At 45.8% G+C, this 22500-nt stretch overlaps 1 protein-coding gene across 14 annotated transcripts in view; it reads left to right on the top strand.

Annotated features, from left to right (window-relative positions):
• The window catches only part of rbfox2 (RNA binding fox-1 homolog 2), a 36998-nt gene that overhangs the window by 5986 nt on the left and 8512 nt on the right, over nt 1-22500 (top strand). For 10 of the 14 annotated variants that reach the window (XR_014122624.1, XR_014122622.1, XR_014122623.1 and 7 more), the window contains exons 2-7: nt 4761-4811; nt 14526-14732; nt 15098-15265; nt 15628-15681; nt 17110-17202; nt 22267-22354. Coding sequence is in view for 11 of the 14 variants with exons in the window: in XM_035522410.2 (XP_035378303.1) it covers nt 4761-4811; nt 14526-14732; nt 15098-15265; nt 15628-15681; nt 17110-17202; nt 22267-22354 (661 nt within the window). In the remaining 3 variants the exon portion in view is untranslated. Of the gene's footprint in view, nt 1-4760; nt 4812-7346; nt 7727-14525; nt 14733-15097; nt 15266-15627; nt 15682-17109; nt 17203-22266; nt 22355-22500 lie in introns of those variants that run through there. The other 4 variants (XM_035522454.2, XM_035522681.2, XM_081710472.1 and 1 more) reach the window with 3 other exon arrangements.

Here is a 22500-nt window from a genome sequence, read left to right as displayed (position 1 = left end):
CGCGTACCTCGTTACTGGGATCCTTCTGTGCCTCTGTCAGGGCCATTCGCTCCTCCCTCCCTCCTGACTTCCACCCTCCCTCCTTTTCGCCATCTGTTGATTTACACTCTTCGCGGTTCTGTCTCTTTCTGATTCGCTCCCTTCTCCCGTTTGCTCATGCTGTCTCTCTCTCTCTCTCTCTCTCCCTCTGTACTACCATTTTCTCTCTCTGTCTCTGGTTCTCACTACTCTCCCTGACACCCCCTGCACGTTCCTTGCTCCTCTGCCTGTGCACGCGCTTTCATGGTTGCCGAAACAGAAGGAGACCGGAGCACCAGCAGCGGTCTGCATGGAGGCAGGGGCCGTCCATCCCACACTCAACTCCTGCATGCGTTAATTCCAGATTTCTACGCACACACTCTTCCAGCACGTGTGTGGGTGTGGGTGTGTGCGCGCACACAGTATATACACATCATACAGATAAGTTGCACATTCAGACCTGGAGAACTTTTTTAGATATTTAATGTGGGTGCTTGGAAAAACAGAGTAGGAGTGTGCGTCTGTTTGAGGGGCACAGAGTCCTTAGATCCTGGAGGAAATTAAGTGCATGCCTATGTCGAAGTATGACTCAATGTCTCTGTTTTGCGTCTTTTCGTTTTTTCTTCATGGCTTTCCTTCTCTCTTTCTCCCTCTCCCCTCCCCCCACTTTGGCCTGGTCTGCCTCCAAGACATTCCACGTCTCAGATCTCTCCATCCTTTTCCCCTCTCCTCCCTCTTTGCAAACACATGCACAGCAGATGTGTTCCTCTGTTCCTCCCCTCTTCTCTTTCCGTTTTGCCCCACTGACATAGATTAATAATCTATCTATGTTTATGACAGCAGTGTCACCACCGTAAACATGTGCCCCGCTGACATTTGTTAGAAACGGGCAAAGTAACTTAAAAATATATTGTGGAACGCAGACCCTGGGCCCTAAAGATTTCTGCTTGTTAACACCGAAGCAGAATCAAAACAGCAAACCCATTAAAATCAGGGAATATATCCAGGTAGCCTTTTGCACCCCCACCCCCCGTTTGTCTTTCTATCGTTTTCTCCCACCCCATCTTCCTCTCTCCAGGGTATAAAATCTGTGATGTGTGCAGTTCTTAGTTTTCCCCCAAGGAACAAGTGAAGAGGGACGCTGGTTCCAGCTGAGAGGAAGTGCACAAGGGGAGAAAGAAAATGAGGCAGCTGTTCATGAAAAATGAAAGAGGAAATGACTGAAAGAAATCTTCACAGAGGAAAAATCAACTGTGTGTGTGTTTTATTTATATATGTATAACATGGTCCCTCCTACTTAGTTTTAATTGGCCTGTGCTGCTGGTGCCACCATCATTTGTCTAAAGCTGCTGACTGGGAATCTGGGCTTCCCAAATGGAAACATAAATTCACACCATGCTGACCATATGGACCAGCTGTTGCAAGTTCATTTCTTTAGTAAAGCCCTTTATAAACCTGCTGACCCGTGATTTGCAGAAGCAAGAATTCTATTCATATTATTGTGGCGTTAATGGTCGTATTTGCAACAAGAATGTTGTAAAATATTTTAAGATCTTAGCCAAGTATTCGTTAATCTAATATTTCTTATTAAAAAAGGTAATCTTTCTTATTTTTAATGCATTTATAAACCATTTTAACTCCAGGGTGGGGTTGTTGTTTTTTTTTTTTGTAGTCTGAAGTATGTGGTATGTGTGATTATCTACAGCAAACATTAACCTGAGCTTTTGGCCTCTAATAGGTAACTGTTAAACACACTATTGCCTATTGTTTGGCCAGCAGAAAGAGCAAGCGCAAGAAGGTTTTGGATATTGTGCCCACCCGGTCACATATGTTGCAACCTGTATGTAATGTTTGCATCTCAGCAAAACAGTTGTTGAAAATGTTCTTACAAAATTCAGTAATAGTTGGCCATAGTTGTGGGCCAAAAAAACGATATTTTGAAGACTTTTGATCTGTGACCCTGGGCATTATTTTCGCTGCTTGGCCACTTTTTCCATGAGCCTCCATGTTTGTCGTCTTCTCGCTGGACTCTTCATCAAAAGCTGTCCCCCCGTTTAAACGTTTCCTTGTTTTCTTGGACAGTAAAGGGTCACTTCAGTGTCGATTATAAAGAAAATATGTAAATGCAGATTTTAATCAAATCATTCATTCCATGGATGCTTGGTGACAGCAGAACCAAATTAGACAATAATTACTTGAAATATGAATTTTAAATTCTTTTTTACGCATTCATTGACTTCTTATTCAGATAAGCTTTTAATGATCTTTTTTTCATTATTTACAATATTGCAAATATTACAATATTTTGCAATAATAGAATATTCTAAAATTTACAGTCCTACTTTTCATATGATTTAAAAATACTCAAAATTAAAGATCTTTTTTGGTTATTGCCATTTTTTATATGTATATAAATAGAATCCCATTTTTCATATAAGAAAAATAAATTACTGCTTCTGTCTGTAGTGCCCACTGTAATTGTGTAGAGATTTGTTTGAACTTCTGCATTCAGTTTGGCTTTGGTTGTCACCCTTTTATCTCTCTCCTCCCTTGTGTCAATCTCTCTCTCCCCCCCCCTTCTGTCTCCCTCTCATCCCCTCCTCCATTCTATCTTTCTACCCCCCTTCGCCCAGTCTCACAGCCTGTCCTGAATCATGATGTCCTCTTGCTTTAATGCATAAACAATAGCTCTGCTGGAGCGAGGGGATTGTGGGACGACGGCATGGCCACCTCAGTGTATGGGGCAGCAGTAACATGATTAGAGCACATTATGTCATAATTAACCACACAGGCGTATGGAGCCCCACTCTCAGAGAGCTGGTCTGAGGTCAGTGCTGTGCCGCACGGGTGTGCCGTGCCACCGCTCCGTGTGGAGCCCTGCGCTCAGAGAGCTGGTCTGAGGTCAGTGCTGTTCTGCGCAGACACGACACCGACGGATCACCTGCTGCCTTTCATTAGCCACGGGGCCACTCGATCCTGGAGGGTCCTGTTTCCTGAAAACGTCGTGTCAGTAAGGTCATCCTGACTGCTGGCAAGAGCGTTTAAAGTGATAGTGGCTGTGCGGTGTAATCAGGCTGGTCCTGCCCCTGTGCAACCCAGCATGCTTGTGGTGAGACGGCTGGTCACGTGGGCTGATGGCAGTGGGTGTCGCATTCAGATCATTAGCACTGATCCAGGATCAGGTTTCCCTTATAAATGGGTTGCATATATTCTATATATTGTAACAGTAATTCTGTTCTGTTAACCATTAATTGGTCAGTCTATATATTTGTGTGTGTGTGTGTAATTATATATAGATAGATAGATAGATAGATAGATAGATAGATAGATATAGATATATCGATAGATATCTATCTATCTATCTATCTATCGGTCTGTCTATCTATAGATACACACACACACACACACACAAATAAATCTGAAAAGATTCCAGGTAAGTGGAATCTGCAATTGCAGTAAGAGACTGAAAATTCAAATTTGTTTGTACACACACATTTGTGTGTGTGTGTGTTTGTACGCATATATGTCATATGAAATACAAACACTATTTTTTAATATGTTGTAAAATATAAAGATGACCAGTATTATTTCTGTTGTTTAACAGCTCTGTGTTTGGGGCGGTTTTGATCAATGAAAAGCAGACCGTCTGCGTTATGTCCTGTAAGTGATTTCTAGTTGTGGGGTTTGACCCTGAATGCCTTAAAGTGTCTTGATGCTTTGCTCAGCATTGAGGGGGAATCTTGCATTACATCTCCCACCAGTGATAACCCAGAGGCCGGTATGAGGAATGGTTTCTAAGTATGCAGGGAGAGAATATGCACGCACGTACGCCTGCCTGTGCACGTGTGAGTGCAATTCCATATGCAAGATGACACACGTTTCCTAAGTTGACCTGTCTCATTCTGGAATAAATGATGACTTGCTTGCACTCTGTGCACTTGATAATGGATCAGAGCAAATGTTAAAATTTAGTGGTTTTTGAGTGATTGAACTGAAAGGAGTCAGCGCCCTCTAATTCCAGTTATTTCGCATAAAGTGCATAAAAAATAAGAATGAAACTGACAAATATACCCAAAGTGCTAAAGAGATTTTAATAATGATTTAAAATGTTTGCAGTGGTTTTTGGATCTTGCACAAATAAGGATTCAGAACAACACACTAAGTGGGAGAGCAGGTGCACAAGTTTACATCTGACATGAAAAAAAACCCCAAAAGCATTTGAACAAGAAAAAGTAAGAAAGAACACTCCACTAACTACCAAACAAATACCCCACTATCTAGGCTAAGAAAGCATCATGAACATGGAGCAGTGCCAAGTGTCATGAAAGGCTCAGTATTATGGGGGGACTGAATATTCCAGCCTATTCATAGTCTGCAGTATTTAGCAGAAAAACGATGGGACAGGTGATCCTAATTTTCAGGGGCGTTGGATTGAGGAGGTATAGGTGCGCGACTAATCCAAAGAGATCACTTTTGGCATGCTGTGCTTTATTTGCTGTGTACTGTTAAATATGCAATGTTCAGTATATATTAAAGGTGCAGTTCCTGTAACTCACCACACCGAAGTAACCAAGAGACAAATTTAGAATTTCTTAAAGTGCCCATTAATTATAGTCCAGAATCAAGGGTCAGCAGTGAGAGGGGGTTGGGGCTGAGGCTCAATGGTTGATTGCCGGCAGACAAATGTTTTCTAATCAGCTTGTCATATCTCCTAAAATTGTTTTCTTTATGTTTCCTTCTAGAACAACGATCCCTTGAACATGGGTTTCCATGGATACCCCTCAGCGAGTCAGGTAAGAGACACTGAAACATCCTTACGTCAATAGCTGACCTTGGGTTGTAGGAATAGTCCACCAAAAATAATGATTTATTTGCAAGATACAGATTAATACTCTGTCATTTTCAAGAGAACAGTTAGTCAAGCCGTAGAGATAAACATGCTAAGCAGAAGAAAAACAGGCAGGTACAGTCAACACTCATTTTTTCACATTATTGTGCTTTTTACAGAAATACATAAACAATTAAAATTGGGATAGTACAGTGTGTTATTACATAGTAGTGGAATGCGGGGGGTGGTCTACATTTCATGGTGGATGTTCATCACTAAGCTTGTAAGGTGTGCACAATATATTGTTTCTTAATCATTATCACAGTATTACCATTTGAGATACTGATATCACCGAAGAATGCAGTTTACCAATGAGACCTTTAAGAAATCCCTTTTTTTTAAAAAACCTTTTTCAGTGGTATGCAGTGACTAATCACAGATATTTCAGTCTGTGTTCTGTGGGTGTCTTGTTGAATCGGGGCATTCACACGATCAAGCAAAGTTAATTGTTTTGGTTATTCCGAGATTTATGGCCAGTCCTTAACCATATCACATCAAGGGTGTAGCAGTGTGTCTCTTTGCTATATGGTACGATTCTGATATGATATATTACTGTAATTATATTTTTATCTATATAGTGCAGTCATAGCACTTTGGTTGCAGAAATTTCTCATTTCCTGCAAAGCCTATTTGAGCCCCCAGAGAGAGACCCACAAGGGCCAGAAGCAGAATTACAAAATTTCAAACTAATTGGACAAACTAGTTACTCAACTCTTCCTATTTCTATATAATTGCACCACTCATTGGCTGAAGGCTGCCAAAATTTGCATTCTTCCTAAGAGCAACAAGCAGTGTATGTGTATAAAGATCAGTTACAAGGTTGCAGCTGGTTGCAGCCACACCCATAGTTGGTAAGTTCAAGCTGTGCTTTTAAATGTTTTATAAGCAACGATGACCAAACTCCAGCTGTTATTTATAAGACCAATCAGGTGACCAATAGGGCTACAACAGTAGGACTACAACAGTCAAGGGCTACTTTGAAAAGATTGTCTTAAAATTACTGGAAACCCATAGGTCCAACTGCAGCGCTTTGACTGGTTAATCTGCTGAAATCTGCTGTTTTGATATCATATTGCGAATGGAATAAATCGGTGACAAATTTCGGGAAGTAGAGCAGCACCCCTAGAGGCTGAAACGCTCCAGAGTTTTAAGTGCTTGTAGAGGACATATTGGTAGAAGCTGTTCCTCAGGCTGCAGTTGAGTGCTGACTGGCCTGTGGCAACAGTGGTTTTTAAGGCGACGTTTTGCCCTCCCAATGGCTTGTTCTAACTTGCCATAGCATGCGACATTTATTAAACGAGTGCTTTGAGCAGCCACTGTTGACGCATGCGTGCGGGCGCGCGTCTGTGTGTGTGTGTGTGTGTGTGTGTGTGTGTGTGTGTGTGTGTTTGACCCTGTCCTGAATCTCTTGATGGCATATGTTTGAATCATTTGTTTACTTGAGTGTGCTTTAGTGTTTGGATACGTAATCAGATTGTTCACTTGCTGTAGTTAATCCTTATATCATCCCCAGTTTATCCTCCTGTCTCTCCCCATCTTATCCCTTCATCCCTCTCTCTATCCGTTTATCACTATCCCTTTAACTCCATGGCCCGGAGTCGCACCCCCCCCCCCCCCCCCCCCCCCCCAATCCCTTCATTTTCCTCATCTGGCTTCCAGTAATATCCAATATGGACCTGTGCTCACATTTAGACCCACACCAGTAATGTTGCAATAAGTCTGTAGTTAGACCTTCAGGAAACAGATTAAGTGGCACCACAGTAGTAATTACTAGGGTCGGGTGGCATTTTATCAGATGATATGAAATTCATCATCCTGGGCTCTCGGTGTGTTGTGATTTTGTGCCGTAGCTTTAAAAGCAGTCTGCGTTGCGCCATTAGGGCTGAAACATGCGCTCTTGCCCATTGTGCTTGAATTAGTGTCTGTGTGAAGCTCCACTGCGCAGCAGCCAGTGGAGGAAGAGGAACAGAAGAGCAGCTGTGGTCAGCAGACAGGCCCCGCGGCTCTGTCGTTACCACCGCAGGCCGGCTGGCTCCAGGCAGAGTCCACGGTCAGTTTGGGAGGATGCTGATGATAAAGAACATCTCAGGAGCTATCTTTCTCTATCTAGCACTCTCTCTCTCTCTCTCTCTCTCTCTCTCTCTCTCTCTCTCTCTCTCTCTCCGCCTCCCAGTGGTGCAAACAGCCCCAATTTACTCACCTAGATGAAGAAAGGAAGGAGGGAGAAGTGTGGACTCTGACAGCACACCAGCGCGCGAGAGAGAACCGGTGAGGGAGGGAAAGGTTTGCAGGTGTGACGGAGGGCAGGGGCGAATGGGAGGAGGGAGGGAGAGAGGGAGGGAGCGAGGGGAGCGCTATCTGGGTGAGGGGCGGAGAGAGGGACGATACGAGGGAGGGATGAACACGCAAGGACAGGGTGCCACAAACGAGGGCTGGGGGTGGGGAGAGAGAGCGCGCGAGTACAGGAGAGTGACGGAGACGGAGCTCGCGTTCCAGAGGTGGGCAGGGGGCGGTAAACGGAAATAGAGCATGTGAGAGAGGAAGAGTTAGAGCGTGGGTGTGTGCACGCGTGCGCGCACACGCGCGTGAGAGAGAGAGGGAGCGAGAGAGCAAGAGAAAGCGAGAGGGGGAGAACGAGAGAGGGAGATTTTGAATGTGCGCGACGCACGGGCGCAGGCAGCGAGGGATAGGGAGAGGTGACGCCGACCAGGAGAGCGGAGGAGTGCGGAGAAGAAAGGGAAGAAAGAAGGGGTGAAAAGGCAGCAAGCGCGCCCTGGCCCAAATACGATGATGGGATTGTATTACCCGTCTGTGCTGTCGGTAAGTGCCTCGTCTGCTGTGTGTCTGCGCGCTCTCCGACCTTGTGCAGGTGCTGGCAGGCCGCCGCTGCACGCACGCTTTGCTTTCTGAGTACGAGGGCAGCTATTAATGCAGTGACAGCATGCGCGCTGAACCCGTCGCACTAATGGCTTTGGCCCCGAGCGCGCTCGTTTTCCGGTCGCGCGGTGCCGACGGAGAGCCAGTCGGAGCGGCGGGCGGCTGTTTTGGCGCTCCGCGTCACAAGAGGAAGGGAGCGCAGCCGGGCCGGCCTGGAGCCAGAGCTTGAGGTTGTGCGCGAGTGCTTGGGGTTGTGCGCGAGTGCTTGGGGTTGTGTGAGTAGGGCCACGTTGATAGGAAGGCTTAGGCTTCTCTTAGCCCCTCCAAATGGCCCAGGGGGAAGGGGGCAAGGGGGGACGAAAGTGCTTTGTTGCCCCCGCCCCCGCCCCCCAGCTGTTCCCATAACTCTCCTCTCGTTCTTGAGCAAAGCTGACAGGTTCCGACAAACAGTTGTTTCACCAACTCTCTTTACCTCCTTCTGTTCATCTCTCTCTCTCTGTCTCTCACATGCACACAATTGCCACACAGACAGAAACACGACTGTGACAGACACGCACCATGTGTGTGGACACGGGCGTGTGCTGGCGGAAAGTTTTAATCTCCTGTGTTGCATTTTCTTTATACTGTTTATAGCCACGACATTGTGGCAGTACTGTGTGTCTCTCTCTCTGACTTTCTGTCTCTTGTACCTTGGAATCCTGCTACCTTTACTATTTTGACCTCTTTTCCCTCTGTCTGTCTCTTTCTCTCTCTCTCTCTCTCGCTCTCTCTCCCCCTCGGGCTCAAGCAGCTGTTATCCCTCTGTTTTCCTTTAAAAGAAGAGGATGGGGGAGGGTATGGATAGAATGAACGGAGATAAAGAGGGAATGGAAACTGATTTTAAAGGTGACTGCCAAGCCCTCATCACAGGCAACGCAGCAGGAATAACAGAGTATAGAGCGCTAGCAGTCTATATTTAAACTAGCAACATAGGTGGTAAGAGCCTTGCTGTCCGAGCGGGCATCACTCGGTCTGCGGGATGAGGCTTTCCCGTAGAGAACCGAGAGTGTTGCATTTGATCACAGACTTTCCAGCAAAGAGTCTGGTGGAGAGGTCTAGTACTGCATACGGGAAGGGAATTTTGGTGTTTGAACGTCACAAATGAAAGATTATACTTATATTTATGTGTCAGTGGAGAGAGAGCGCGAGAGAGCGAGAGAGAAACGGAGGGCTGTTGAAATATTTGCGGAGCCCCACCCAAGCATGTGCCCTTAGGGAAGGGAGAGACGGCTACCTGCCATTTATGGCTTCGTTTTCTCTCTCTCTCGCTCGCTCTCTCTCTCTCATATACATGCGCGTGTGCGCGCACACACACAAGCATACATATGCTTTCAAACACACACACGCATGCACCCCTTAGAAAGCTGGGACGTGAGGCTTACAGGCGCAAGTATTACCCAAACCTCCAAAGAGCGAAAAGTATCCACACCTTAAATTTGTCCAAAACATCTCAACAGCACAGTCATATTTCACCCGCAAGTCACATGTGGCTCAGCTCAAACACCCAGCTAGCTCACTCGTTGCCCAGCACCGTCGTCCCAGTGTGTACACGATCGCCCAGGCAGGACGCTTCTCATACACACTTGGCCCATGTTGTGATTGTTGCAGCTTAGGTGACCGCACTCTTAATGCAAGCAATGTATGCAAATGCACAATTTAAATTTCGTTTTTATTTTATTTAACTTTTTTTTTGCAGAAACATACTTTATTGCAATTTATTTGATTAATCTCAAGATAAGTAGGCATGTCTCCTCTGTTACATAAATAATATACACCTCCGTGATGATCTCATGGATCTCAGCCTCTTTTCTCTCTATCCCTCGCTCTCTCTCTCTACCACTGTGTCTCTCGTGCTCGCTCGCTCGCTCACTGTTACACATATGCGATGCATACACCATTCGTCAGTTCATGGTTGTCGTCCTCGCTGGGCTCTGTTCGCTGACACACCTGAGTGTGTGGCGATGATCCTGACTCGTCTCGGATGGGCCGCCGCTACGCAGTCGTAATGCGAGATGACTCTGCAGTAGATGATCGGGTCACTTTGGGCCGTGATTCAGGCCAGCAGGTCGTGCCTTCCGCTAGGGCCTGAGTCTTCGAAAGCGCAGATGATGGTAATGCTTTTGAAACGTTGTCCTGAGGTTTTGCAGAGATAATTGGCAGATCTGAGAGTTTTCAAAATGTTTTTACCCAGAACAGCAAAATATTTTACATGTAAAAATACTTTGGCAAGGGAAGATTGAATTTCAGGCAATGACTATTTTTGATTCATCGCCCTGCTTGGCTGTTTATTGTTCATGCTGTTCATTGATGTTTTTCACATTTCAAGTAATCTTATTAGATTTTCCTTTACTTCAAATGTTTGAAGGTATTTTTTTGAATATGACTGTTTTTCTTCATTTTTTTCCCCCCCCCATGTGCTTGTGTAAGCGTGAGTTTAGTGTGAGTTTACTGCTTACTTTTATGAAACTAGCCTCAGTCTGTTAGATTTTACTAATATTAGCTGTGGCTAGCATATTAGTGGTCTGACAGTAGCATTAAAGGTATATTACACCAGGGCTTTAAATTGTTTATTTGCAATTTGACCAAATGTCACTGACTTCACTACCAGTGAACTGCTAAAGCTAGCTGACATTTGTTGTTGGACATATTTAACTACTGCTTTAAGGCTTCTCACCTGTATGTGATTCTGGATGTTTTGGTTCATAGGTCTGAGAACTTGTTTTGATTGGTTGGTCGGTTTGTTTGTTTTTTTGTCCTGTCATTACAGTCAATTTTTTTGTGGCTAACCTTCACCGAAGCAGCACAGCTGTTAAAGTCTTTCTGTTAAAGCCATTAGTGCTTGTTCTAGCTCTGCAGTGACGACAGCTGCATTCGAAGCCGTCTGAACTAGATCGACTAGTTTCTCATTCTGTGCCAGTGTGCGAAAGGTGGAGTGTATGTCGAATTTAAGTAAACACACAGCATAAGCCTACTTCCAACAGTGTGGCGGCAGGCCCGTGTTCGTGTATGCTTGCCTTGAGGTTGTGCACGAGTGAGCGCAAGAAGACACACACGCGCATGCCCATTTGAATGGGCACATGCACGACGCATTGGCGTGTGCCTTTGAAGTGCCCACTGGCAGAATGCCACTGAATCTTTCCTTAGCAGTGATTTGTGGAGTGTCTTTAGGTCGTGCCTCGGATCTTACAGCGAGGAGATTGGTCAGGAACCAGGGAACGGCTGTAATGCCCTATAAGGAGAGCAGTGAGTAATGGCTGGGCAGTTAGATTGCTGCATGCGGTTTCAATGGACAGTCAGGAGGGCAGGCTGGATGCCAGAAGGCCCATCTGGGTTTTACAGGGCATGAAAAAGCTCGAGAAGACAGAAAGGAGGGGACAGAAGACAGGAGAGGAGCGCAGGATGAAACTTTGCCTCACGATTAACATTAACACTGGACACATGGAGATGTTTCTGCACCTCAGGCTTGTAAAAATGACTTTATCTTCACACCCTGGTCTGGCAGGCTGTTTTCAGTGCAGCCATCCTGGTGTCCACGTGAGGACCATAACACTGATCCTATTCTTGTTTCCTATAGTTTCTATTTCAGCGTTTATTGTCAAGAGACACTGCTCTCTCATTACTTGAAACGGAGCATCGTCGTCGCCTGAATTCCAGTGTATTTATATCGTGTTATGATGTTTTTGGTTGGTAATTGGGCCTGTGGAGAGAGGTTAGCATGTAAGACGGGAGAGGGCAATTGATGCAGCTGTCATGTTGGCAAAAACATGAGATCAGTCACTACAGACAAAGTGTCCCATGATGCAGTGCTCTCCCCCCTTTTTTTTATGTTTCCGCAGCGATAGCTACACGCTAACTGACCTGTAACTAAGCCGGCCAGTGCTGTTTCTTCTCCCACTGCACACACTCGCTTACACAACCGGGGAGGGCAGTGCACTCACACGTGCGGCCACGCACACACGCGTGCACGGACCGTCTGGTGTGAGCCTCGGTGACCCTCCAGGGCTGTGCGGCTGGGGGATCTCGCCCGCCCGCCGCGTTCTGCTCTGCCGGGTTTTCACCAGAGCAGCGCACAGTAAGCGAAAATCGAGTCGCCCCCCCCCCCTCCCATCACATTTGCACAGTTCATTTTCCAGCCTGCCGGAGTGCTGCTATATCCTCGAGCATCGGCGTGATTGCGTTACACAATCGGAATACTCGCTGGCGCATTCGCGATCATTATTCACACATCTCTCGCACGGCGCCCAGAGTCAGCCAGGAGGCTTCCCTTATGTCTGAGGGAAATTAAGCCTCGAATTAAGATGTTACGTCTTCAGAAACCTGAATCGAATGGCTAAAGTGCATGTGCGCGCGTGCGTGTGTAGGTGTGCGTGCGCGCGTACGTGTGTAGGTGTGCGTGCGCGCGCGTATGTTTGCATGCAGTCACACGTGACTGCATGTGCCGCACTAAAGATAGCCCCGTTCTGAAAGCCCGGAGATGTGGACGTAACGAGGTGAGCTCTGCGCGACTGGTTCCTGGCGTAGTGCTGAGTTGTGCTTGCTGGCTGCAGCGTGACACCAGGTGATGAATCGACTGTTCATACCGGCGCAAGCAGACCAGATAGCGGAGCTATTATTACCAGGGTCTGTCTTTTCTCTTTCCTCGCTCTCTCCCTCTCTCTCTCTCTCGCTCTCTCTCTCTCTCTCTCTCTCTCTCTCTCTCTCTCTCTCTCTCTCTCTCTCTCTCTCCCTCTCCCTCCCTCTTTCTACCACCCCACCCCCCACCGCCACACAGAACCGCCATGTAAGGAAGTGGTGCCCCATCCAGAAGGAATGTATACTTGACAGAGCGGCGAGTTCCTGCAGTGTTGCTTCTCTTTGTCTACCTTCCTCTCTCTCTCTTCTCTACCCTATCTCAAACTGTCTCGTGGCATGTCTTTCTGTGGATTTCGGTTCATTCCAAAATGTTCTAGATGACGACAATGACAAAGCAAGTAAATGAAACAAGGTTATTAATGTTATTTGTGTTGTTATATATTTAACGTTATTAAACATGATCAGAGTGACAAGAAACTATTTGTCTGGCTTTGATGCCTTGTCTGACAGTGACTCGGGGTATGACCAGGCATGACAGGGTGTCTCAGATTTGGTTCCTGTGCCCGAGTGTGTACGCCATTTTACGCTTCTCAGCGTGCTCCTGAAACCCAGAGGGGATGCTGAAAATGTTCATACACAATACATATCTCACTTAATCATTTCCTCCTCTTTCTCTATCTCTCTCACAGATGCCCACTTAGACAGCTGGGAAAAAAATCCACTGGTTCATTTCTGTGTGAATAGTGGAATAGAGAGGTATATAAATGAGGCCCTTTCAGGTACAATGCAGCTGTGTTGTTCTTCAGAGAGAGTGGTGCTGAGTTGTTTACACCTCTGTATGACTTTGGGTCCTGTGAAAATACACCTCCAACTGCTTAGCATTCACGAAAGAGAAAATCTTTAGTTAGATGCGCAGGTATCTGTGACCCTGACAGGTTGAGGTGGATATTCAGCAAATATGCAGTGTCATTTCTAATGATTAGACTGAGGTGTGGAATGAATCATTAAACTGCCTAGTGGTGTAAAGACCACCACACTTCTGTTAATCAAACCGGGGTTTGATGTTGAGGTTAAAGCAGGTAATGTGTTGAAAGTAGCAGGTTGTGTTTGACATCATTTTTGTACCTGGAATGCCTGTACGGTCTGAGCAGTACAGCCCACTGAGTATTTGTCTTCTGTCAAACATTCAGCTCTTAAAATTTATGGAGCAAATATGTGGTTGAATCTTTTCCATCCAAAACCCTCACAGGATTTAAGGTATCTCTCTTATAGAAATTGAACCATAGATTGCTGCCTCTAATATTGTATCAATTTGGCATTTAATTAGATTATTAGGGTGCTGCTTAAGCATTTATTCGAAAGATTTTACATTTCCATGATCCTGTCGTCTTGCTGTTTGATTTTCTGTGCTGTGTGATCCACAGCGTTTGTTTGTATGTGTACCAGGGATAATGGTGTCCTGTTCCCTGTTATGCACTCACCTGGATACAGGTGTTCTATGTCGGCTTTTGTGTATGTAAGAGGAAGGAGCCAGGTGTGCGTGCGTGCGTGCGTGTTTGTTATACTGCTAGTTTTTCCTTCAGCATTGTGTGGCACAGTGTGTTGAAGCCCCATGCTCTTAATTATTCATAAGGTACTCATAAATATTTAAAGCGTGCCTGAAATCCTCTTGTCACTACAGACTTATGGTGAGAGGGATAGAGAGTGAGATGGGGGGAGGGAGAGAGCGAGAGATGGGAGATGGAATGAAGAGAGGGAAGAGAAATGCAATATCTTTGGCTTTTAGTGACTTCCTCTCTCAGATGCATTTATACATTCCCTCATTAGAGATTAGTTGAGTGTGCTTTCTCTCTCTCTCTCTTTCTCTCTCATGCACGCACACACACTCTCTCTCTCTCTCTCTCTCTCTCTCTCTCTCTCTCTCTCTCTCTCTTTCTGTGTCAGTTTCCATGCTTTTGATGTGCCCCCCCCCCCCCCACTCCTTTAGCAGTTGTCGGGTTTAAGTAAAGCTCTGTTGTCCCTCTTCTCTGCTCCCCCCTCCCTCTGTCTTACGCCTCTTTTCTTTTTCCCCCCCTCAGTGCTCTGTGGAGTCTAGCCAGCCAGTCAATTAACCCCCCCCCCTCTCTTGCAGGGTTCTCAGGACACGATGGGGACTCAGGAGGGTCTTGTCCCCCCTCCATTCTCTGCCTTCCCTCCCCCTCCCCCTCCACCCCCCCAGAACGGCCTGCCGCTGGACTTTGGGGGCAGCAGCATCTACCCCGCAGGGGGGCAGGGGCAAGTGGAGCCCGCTGCAGGGATCGCCAACCCCCCCTCGGCCCCCGCCACTCTTAGCACACAAGTAAGTGTCATCACGCACACTTGGGGCATATGGTGGAGTGGAGGGCTGTTTGGATAGCTGGCCTTTCACTCTCAGGCCATTTGGGAACTCAGTGGCCTCTTTTCACCTGACCGCGTGTCAGGCCACACGGACTGCACTGGAGAGCGATCCCTTTTTTCGCAAGTCCGAGGACGCAGCCTAGTAAATTTTCTTATTTCCATATCCAAGACCTCTGCTATTTTTTAAAGCAAAATTACAAAAGGGGGCTTTTATTTAAAAGGCATTTTTAGCGGTTACTCTCATTTACCCATGACTAAATAACATGTCACGAGTGTGAACAAAAGCCCTAATGATTCTGGCCCCCCTGCCACCGCCCCTCCCCCCAGCAGTTGTCGGATGGCTCCCCCCAGGCAGAGGGCCAGTGTGTGTCTGGTGGAGGATCAGGAGCAACTGGGACTGAAGACTCTTCAGACAGCAAAGTCACCCCGAAACGCCTCCACGTCTCCAATATCCCCTTCCGCTTCAGGGACCCCGACCTGCGGCAGATGTTTGGGGTATGAGCCTCTCTCCAACCTGAAATTTGGTCTTGGGGCATTTTAAGACCCAGTAAGCTGATATCCAAAAGACAAAGAAACATCAAAACAGGGTTAATGGGGCGAGCACTGAACAATACCGCCCCCTGGTGGTGAGTAGTTTTGTTTTTGAATTAGCACTGCAGCATGGAGAGGATGCTGCTGTTGTACTCAGTACATGTCACATAGTTATGCACAAAAGTATTTTGCACACTCTTAATTGACTTTCGACATCAGAGCCTTTTCCGTCCTTCTGTGAACATTAATTATGCAATATGCATGGGTTTTGTTTTTTGTTTTTGCTTAACCTTTCTGGTTAATTTGCAATTCTTTATTTCCTGCAGCAATTTGGAAAGATCCTGGATGTGGAGATCATTTTCAATGAGAGAGGCTCCAAGGTACGAGGTCCATACGGCGCTCTCTGACACAGCCTGAGCCTGATACTTAAAAATCCACAAATCCAGCTCTTGGGTTATGTGCACATAACGTACTGCTACATCTGAAACCGACCTCCCACTCTCTCTCTCTCTCTCTCACACACACACACACACACACACACACATGTACTAGAAATGTATCGCAGCAAAACGTATGTTTTTCTTTCTGTACAGTATCTTTAGGCTCAGTACCCCCGATATTGGTTTCGTAATAAAAATGACTAAACGTTCTGGTGACTTCCGCTCCTTCAGCTAAACTTGGCCCTGCAGTCTCACCACTGTCTTCCTGAAAGAAGAAGCAGATCAGATTATAGGAACAGCTTGGCCAAAATGCACGACTATTACGATAAATGGAAGCTCACGGTCAGCAATTAGCAAATTATGTCATTTGCATTATGCTAATTGGCAACTATCAGCCCTCGTATCTTGTTGGCGTCATGGGCCGAACTGCTTCTGTAATTCAGCTGTGCTGAAATGGAGTGACGGTGTGGTTGTATGGAAGAATTCCTTTAGCTAAATGGAGCTGCAGACTGCAGCGGTTGGCTGTAGCCTGCGCCTCCTGTAAGAAACAGCTGCTGTCTGGCAGACGGAGCCAAATCACTGCAGTACGAGTGAGAGTACATGCCTGTCTAAGTGCCTGTGTGCATGCTCGTGTTTGTGTGAGGGTAAGCGATTCTGCGTAATCCAGAGGCTTAAACGCGAGGAGTGTGTGCGCACACACCTATGTGCCAGCGTGTAGGACGCATCCCACTGATAGACAGAGCGCAAAGCGCTGGGATGTTTTTAACGATCCGCTCGGGCTAATTACTGCTAAAGCACCCTGCACTGTCAATCAACGCACAGGTTGTCTGGGCCACACCTCCTCTCCTAGGACACTCCTCTTTTTCTAGTTGGACATGCCCACTTCAAAAGCAATGCTTAAGCATTTTCAAAAGCCCAGGCTGTCTGACTTTTAACTCGGAGGGGTGAGCTGGGAGACCGGCCTGTGGGGAGGCCTGACCTCTGCACCTGCGCCTACCTGCCCCGAGCGCCTACTGGCAGTTAATGCTCGTGATTGGTTGGCCCTTTGTGTTTTGAAAGACCAACCTTCACAAAATGAGATTCTTGTTGTCATGGAAATATGTGAAGTAAATACAGTACAATTCAATACACAAAATTAAACACACAATTCTTTGAATTCTAATAATTACGATAATAGCAGTAAGAGTTTGTGTTTTTGCGTATTCTACCATGGGTGCCAGAGCTCTCATGTTCCCTGGGCTCTGTTAGGGAGCTGCTGTTCTGTGAGATGTTTCGGAGGTGGCGATGTGGGAGGTGGTGTTTTGGCTTTGGGCACACTGCTCCAAGGGACGGCGCTCAACTCTGATCGCTGTCGCTGTCGTTCCCCAGGGCTTCGGCTTTGTGACGTTCGAGAGCAGCGCTGATGCGGAGAAGGCCCGGGAGAGGCTGCACGGCACGATAGTGGAGGGCAGGAAGATAGAGGTGAGTTCTCGCTGTCTCATCTTCTCTCCTCCTCACACCTTCCGCATTCATGACTGACTACCGCTATGAGAATGTGGCTTCTTTTTTCCTCCGCTTCTCTAGGCAAACTGTGTGCATGTGAGTGTGTGTATGTGTGTGTATACGCGTGAAGCATGTTGGAGTGTGTTTAGCATGTTGTCTTCTGTCAAATGCATGGCATAATGTAGTTATATTTTTGTTCCTGCACATGTGTGGAAAATGGTGTCTTTATCTTGGCTCCTGGGACTGGATTTCCGTTGACACTGGAAAGATGTAAAGCATGTGTGCTTTCTGCATCCCGCTGTTCCGTCCTCTTCTCAGCACGTTGGCATGCCGGCGAGGCCTTAGTCAGTCACGGTTTTGGGTTTGACTCGGTCCCCGTTCTGTGCTTATAGCACGGTGTTGCTTCCTTAGCCTTTGTCTACCGGTAGTGTTTTGTTGTTTGTTTGTCTGTTTGTTAGCAAGTTACATAAGGTGTAGCCAGTTTATCTGTCTGTTCTATGATTTTTCTTTTGGTTTGTTTTAAATTAGTGGAAATTACGCCTTTCTGAGGCATTAATTTGCCTCAGAAAACTGTTTATTCTTGCTGGCCATGATCATGGTCGGTTGTTCATTTTGCTTGTTTGACTTCTTTTTATTGGGCGGAGGGGGTTTTCACAGGGTTGCCTTTTACTTGATCTGTGTGTGTGTGTGTGTTTGATTCTCCCTCCATCTTAGTGACCTGTTATCGCATGGTGTGTGTGTGTGTGTGTGTGTGTTTGTGTATGTGTGTGTGTGTATGCGTGTGAAAATGAATTCTACCCTCTCCTTAGACTCACAGAATTTGGGTTGCTCACTTGAGAGACGCTAGCACTTAGGAGCATACCGCCTTCTCTTTCAACGTCACCGGATACTGTTCTTTCCAAATGTTCTGCATGGTGTCTTCTAAGGCTGTGTGTAGTTGTGTGTGTGTGTGGGGGGGGTCGCTGCTCTGGGAGAGGGCGAGGAGCATAGTTGTCAGTTGGTGGCTGAGTTTTGACGTTTGTCCTCTAGAAACAGTGAAGATGATGTGGCACACGTGCATGTCGCCTGGAGAGATCTCTCTAGCTCCCCCTACTGTTTGTGGCTGCTCGTGTTGGCTGTAGCTGGCATGGGATTCAGACTCTCCCCTGCCCATCCTCCTCCTACAGTAGCAGATCATGGGAAGAGGAAAGGCTCATGTTGAGCTGATATTGTTTGGTTGTTTCTTTCAGCATGACTTCTTATCTTCTTTCTGATTGCTCCAACAGAATCCATTCGATTTTTAATTTCCTCTTAATATATTCATGATCCCAAACCATCCTTTCCTTACATAGCAATAGTAATAGATAAACTTTGTTTTAGAGTACAGGTTCTCTCATTGAAGCCCAACGTCCTTTTTTTTTGTATTTAGTTTCCATGCCCAAGGCCAGTATTTACTATAGATCATTTATTTGAATATCATCACTTTTTTTAACTAACACTATATATGTAAATATGTGAGGAAAGGTTTAGAGAGAAACAGAGAGATGATTACATTATTCTTTTTTTCTTTCTCTCTCCCTCCCTCTCTCTCTCTCCCTCTCTCTCTCGCTCTCTCTCTCTCTCTATCATGTCAGTCCTTTTTGTCAAACCCTGTCCCAGCCCTTTTCCTGCCTCTTACATCACTTCCTGCTCTGTATCTATTTTTTACCCTCTGATATCACCATCTATGCTCCTCCCTCAAATGATGTCATCTGTTGGCATGTGAGGATGACTTACCGCTCACAAATGCCCATTACGTTCCTTCCCTGTTTTGTTGTTGTTTTTTGTTTTTGTTTAGCGTGTTCTGCAGATTTACCACCAGTGGGTCCATCAATAGACCCATGAATAGCGTCATTTCATCTCAGCCTCTTTGAGTAGGTATATACGCCTCTAGATGCACTGAATTGTTCCTAGAGTGGAGAGGTCTTGAAACGCTGCATCAGCGTCGTTTAAATCCCAAGACCTCGTCTGTGGCCTGCTGTAAATGAGACTAATGCTTCATTTGTTTGGCAGCCTTGCTGTAAAGCAACAGTAGTCACACCATCAGTGAGCTAACGCTCAAGTTAAGAAGTTCCATTTTTTAGAGTTTGTGCTTGCGTTTCCCCCCTCTGACACACTATTCCTTTCTACTGCACTTTCTTTCCCACCTAAAAAGGCTTTTCCATGCTTCTTTTCCTTTGGGGCCTGGTTATTCTCTCATTATTTATATTGGACTTCTTTTTTTTGGCCATTAGCCTACTTTGTTCATTTTTATCCTATAAATTTTTTTTCTTTCTGTTTCCCTGACAACTTCTGTGTGTTGTTGTTATTGTTGTTATTGTTGTCAGTCTCCACGGTAACCGCTCGCGTGTCGTCATGCCGTTTCCTGGCACATGGTAAGTGTGTGTATGTACGGCCTCATTCCTGAATTCCCCCACCCCTCCACCCCACCCCCGCACAAACTCAGACACCCCTCCCACCCCCACCCACTCACACCCTCGCCGCCCGCTCAAACCCACCCGGCTTTACCTCTGAATCAGCTGCACCCAGCTGAACACTGTGGTCTTTTGCCTTTTTCTTGAGTCTTCTCAGGCGCCGATTTGGCGGGGAGGGGGGTTGGTTTGTTTGGGGTTTTTTTGTTTTGTTTTGTTTGTTTGATTTTTGTTGGGTTTTTTGGGTTTTTTTTGCCAGCCCAGCTAGCATCTTTGATGGAGTTTCGAAGACAAGTTTATTTTTATTTTTTCGAAAGCTCAGCAGGCTTCCAGCAGTGTTGTGTCCCGTATCTGCACTTAAGCGCTTAGCCGCGTGTTCGCTGCCTCACACTGGCCATCTCCTGCAGACTCACCATATTATTATATTCAATAGAGTGGAAGATCTCAAGGAAAGAAAGATTCATTATTAAATTACAATCATGAGTCTCGTGTAGAACATCCAACAACGACCACAGAGTACTGACAGTAATGATTGTCACCCTCTCTCATTACCGCAATGCTGTCTTTATCTCAAGCTTGCTCTCTCTCTCTATCTATCTCTCTCTGTCTCTCTGCCCCATCTTTCTCATCACCATTAACACATAATCCCTTCTCCCCTGCATTGACATGGCTGATGAGATTCTCCCACTAAATCTCTGTCCCCCACCCACCCTTTCACCCATCCATCCATCCATCTATCTGTCCGTCCATCCGTCCATCCTGCCATCCTAATGAGCTCTTCCCACCATCGAGCCTAATTCTCCCCCGCAAAGACCCATTTGAGGTGATTTTTAGCTATTGCACCATCCATATGCCTGCCTCCGTCAATCGAGAAGCCTGTGTAGATGTTGATTATTGCATAGGATGTGAGTTAATGTACCCCCCCCCCCCCATATAAATACACACACACATTCACTCACATGCACTGAAATTGTCTCTCAGGCGATATTGCTCCCCTTATATTCATGTGGGGGGGCTTTTTTTTAACTGCTTTCTCTTTTTTTAACCTTTTTTCCTTTTTCCTTTTTGGTTAAACCTGGAGCTTGTGTTTTGATATCTATATCTATATATATATATGTGTGTGTGTGTGTGTGTGTGTGTGTGTGTGTGTGTGTGTGTGTGTGTGTGTGTGTGTGTGTGTTAATGGTGTTTGCATATTGGTCTTTAGTGTGTGACGGATCAATGTCGATGCCTGCCAGTGTTTGGCCTTCATGATTTGATTTATGTCATGTGGCGTATGCATCTCTCTCTCTCTCTCTCTCTCTCTCTCTCTCTCTCTCTCTCTCTCTCTCTCTCTCTCTCTCTCTCTCTCTCTCTCTCTCTCTCTCTCTCTCTCTCTCTCTCTCTCTCTCTCTCTCTCTCTCTCTCTTCCCCCTCCCTTTTTTCCTCATTTTATTTTTTTCTTCTTCCATCTCCTCGCTCAGTCACTTTCCAAGTCTATCAACAACCAATCACAGGCTTCCTTTCATTTGACGCACTTTGGCGTTCGTTCTTGTCAATGACAACAAAACCTGGATCGCTTCTGTGTTCAGTGTTGCTTACTGGGTGGGTTGCTTTCTTTTCTCCTTTCCCTGTTATCATTTACTCTTGTGCGCTCTCTCTCTCTCTCTCTCTCACTCACACACACTCTCGTGCTCTCTCTCACTGTGTTTCCTTCTTGCTTTCTCCTTCTCTAACTCTCTGTGGCTTTCTCTGTACTTTTTGCCCTTTCAGTCCTTGGTTTTTCCTCCCTTCCATCTTTGTCATGTCTTTTCGTTTGGGAATTGACTGGCTCTCTCTTTCTGCATCCTTTCTCTTTGAACATCTCCTCTGCCCCCCTCTACCCCCGTCTCTGTATGAAGCATTATGAAGGGGTGAGATCTGGGCTGCAAAGTGTTTTTGATTGGTCCATATGCTGCATCCGATGCTTGCTGATTGGCTAATGTATGCTCATTCTTGGTCGTGTAATGAACTATAATTGGCTGAATGTGATCTTGCTGAATGGTGTGCACACTCTTATGAATATCATCATGTTTGAACTCTTGCTCTCTCTTCTCTCCCATTTTTAGAGATGGAATGCACCGTTTTTTTTCTTTGCTTTGATTTGTTTCTGGGTTTTGTGTTTATTTAGTGTATTATTGATCTGTGTTTGATGATCATATGAGATGCTGTGCATGAAGGGAAGATCTTTGCGCAATATAAGGGAATATCATCGAGCTCACAATTTCTGCTCTAACTCCTCAGCCGAGGACAATAGTGTCACACCTGCCCCAGCGAACTATTCTAGAATATTCTGTAATGCTCTGAATTTTAGTACATTTTAGTGTGCAATGCACAGAGCTTGGTTCAATACATTTCTTTGGTAACACGTTAGAATGTCTGATACGAGCTGCTTAAAATTTACATTACTAAAAGTGGCTGTGTGATGAAGTTAACTCTACCTTTCACAACTATAATCCCATGAATTTGTACATAATTATAAATTAATCAGTTGATTGAATCTAAATAAATCTGCATAATGCAATTACCTGAGTCTGGAATCCCGAGGAAGCGGTTGCACTAAGCCGTTTTCTCTCCCTCTTTATCTCACGGTCAGGTAAACAATGCCACTGCCCGAGTCATGACCAATAAGAAGCTGGTTAGCCCTTATGCTAACGGCGAGGGCCTCAACGCTCTACCTTACGGTAAAATACACACATGTGGACAACACGCAGAACATGCTGTCAAATTATGCTGCATTACATTGGACATGTCATTGCTTTCGGGGGGTTGCCACCACTGTATTGACTAATGATGGTAAAACGCTTAATCAACTGATTTTGTTGTTTGG

The sequence above is a fragment of the Electrophorus electricus genome, chromosome 3 (genome assembly GCF_041902795.1).
Source record: "Electrophorus electricus isolate QZ-2024a chromosome 3, ASM4190279v1, whole genome shotgun sequence".
In the NCBI taxonomy this organism is placed as follows: domain Eukaryota; kingdom Metazoa; phylum Chordata; class Actinopteri; order Gymnotiformes; family Gymnotidae; genus Electrophorus; species Electrophorus electricus.
Note: the sequence above shows the minus strand (reverse complement) of the source record. Positions and strands in the feature narration are given on the sequence as shown.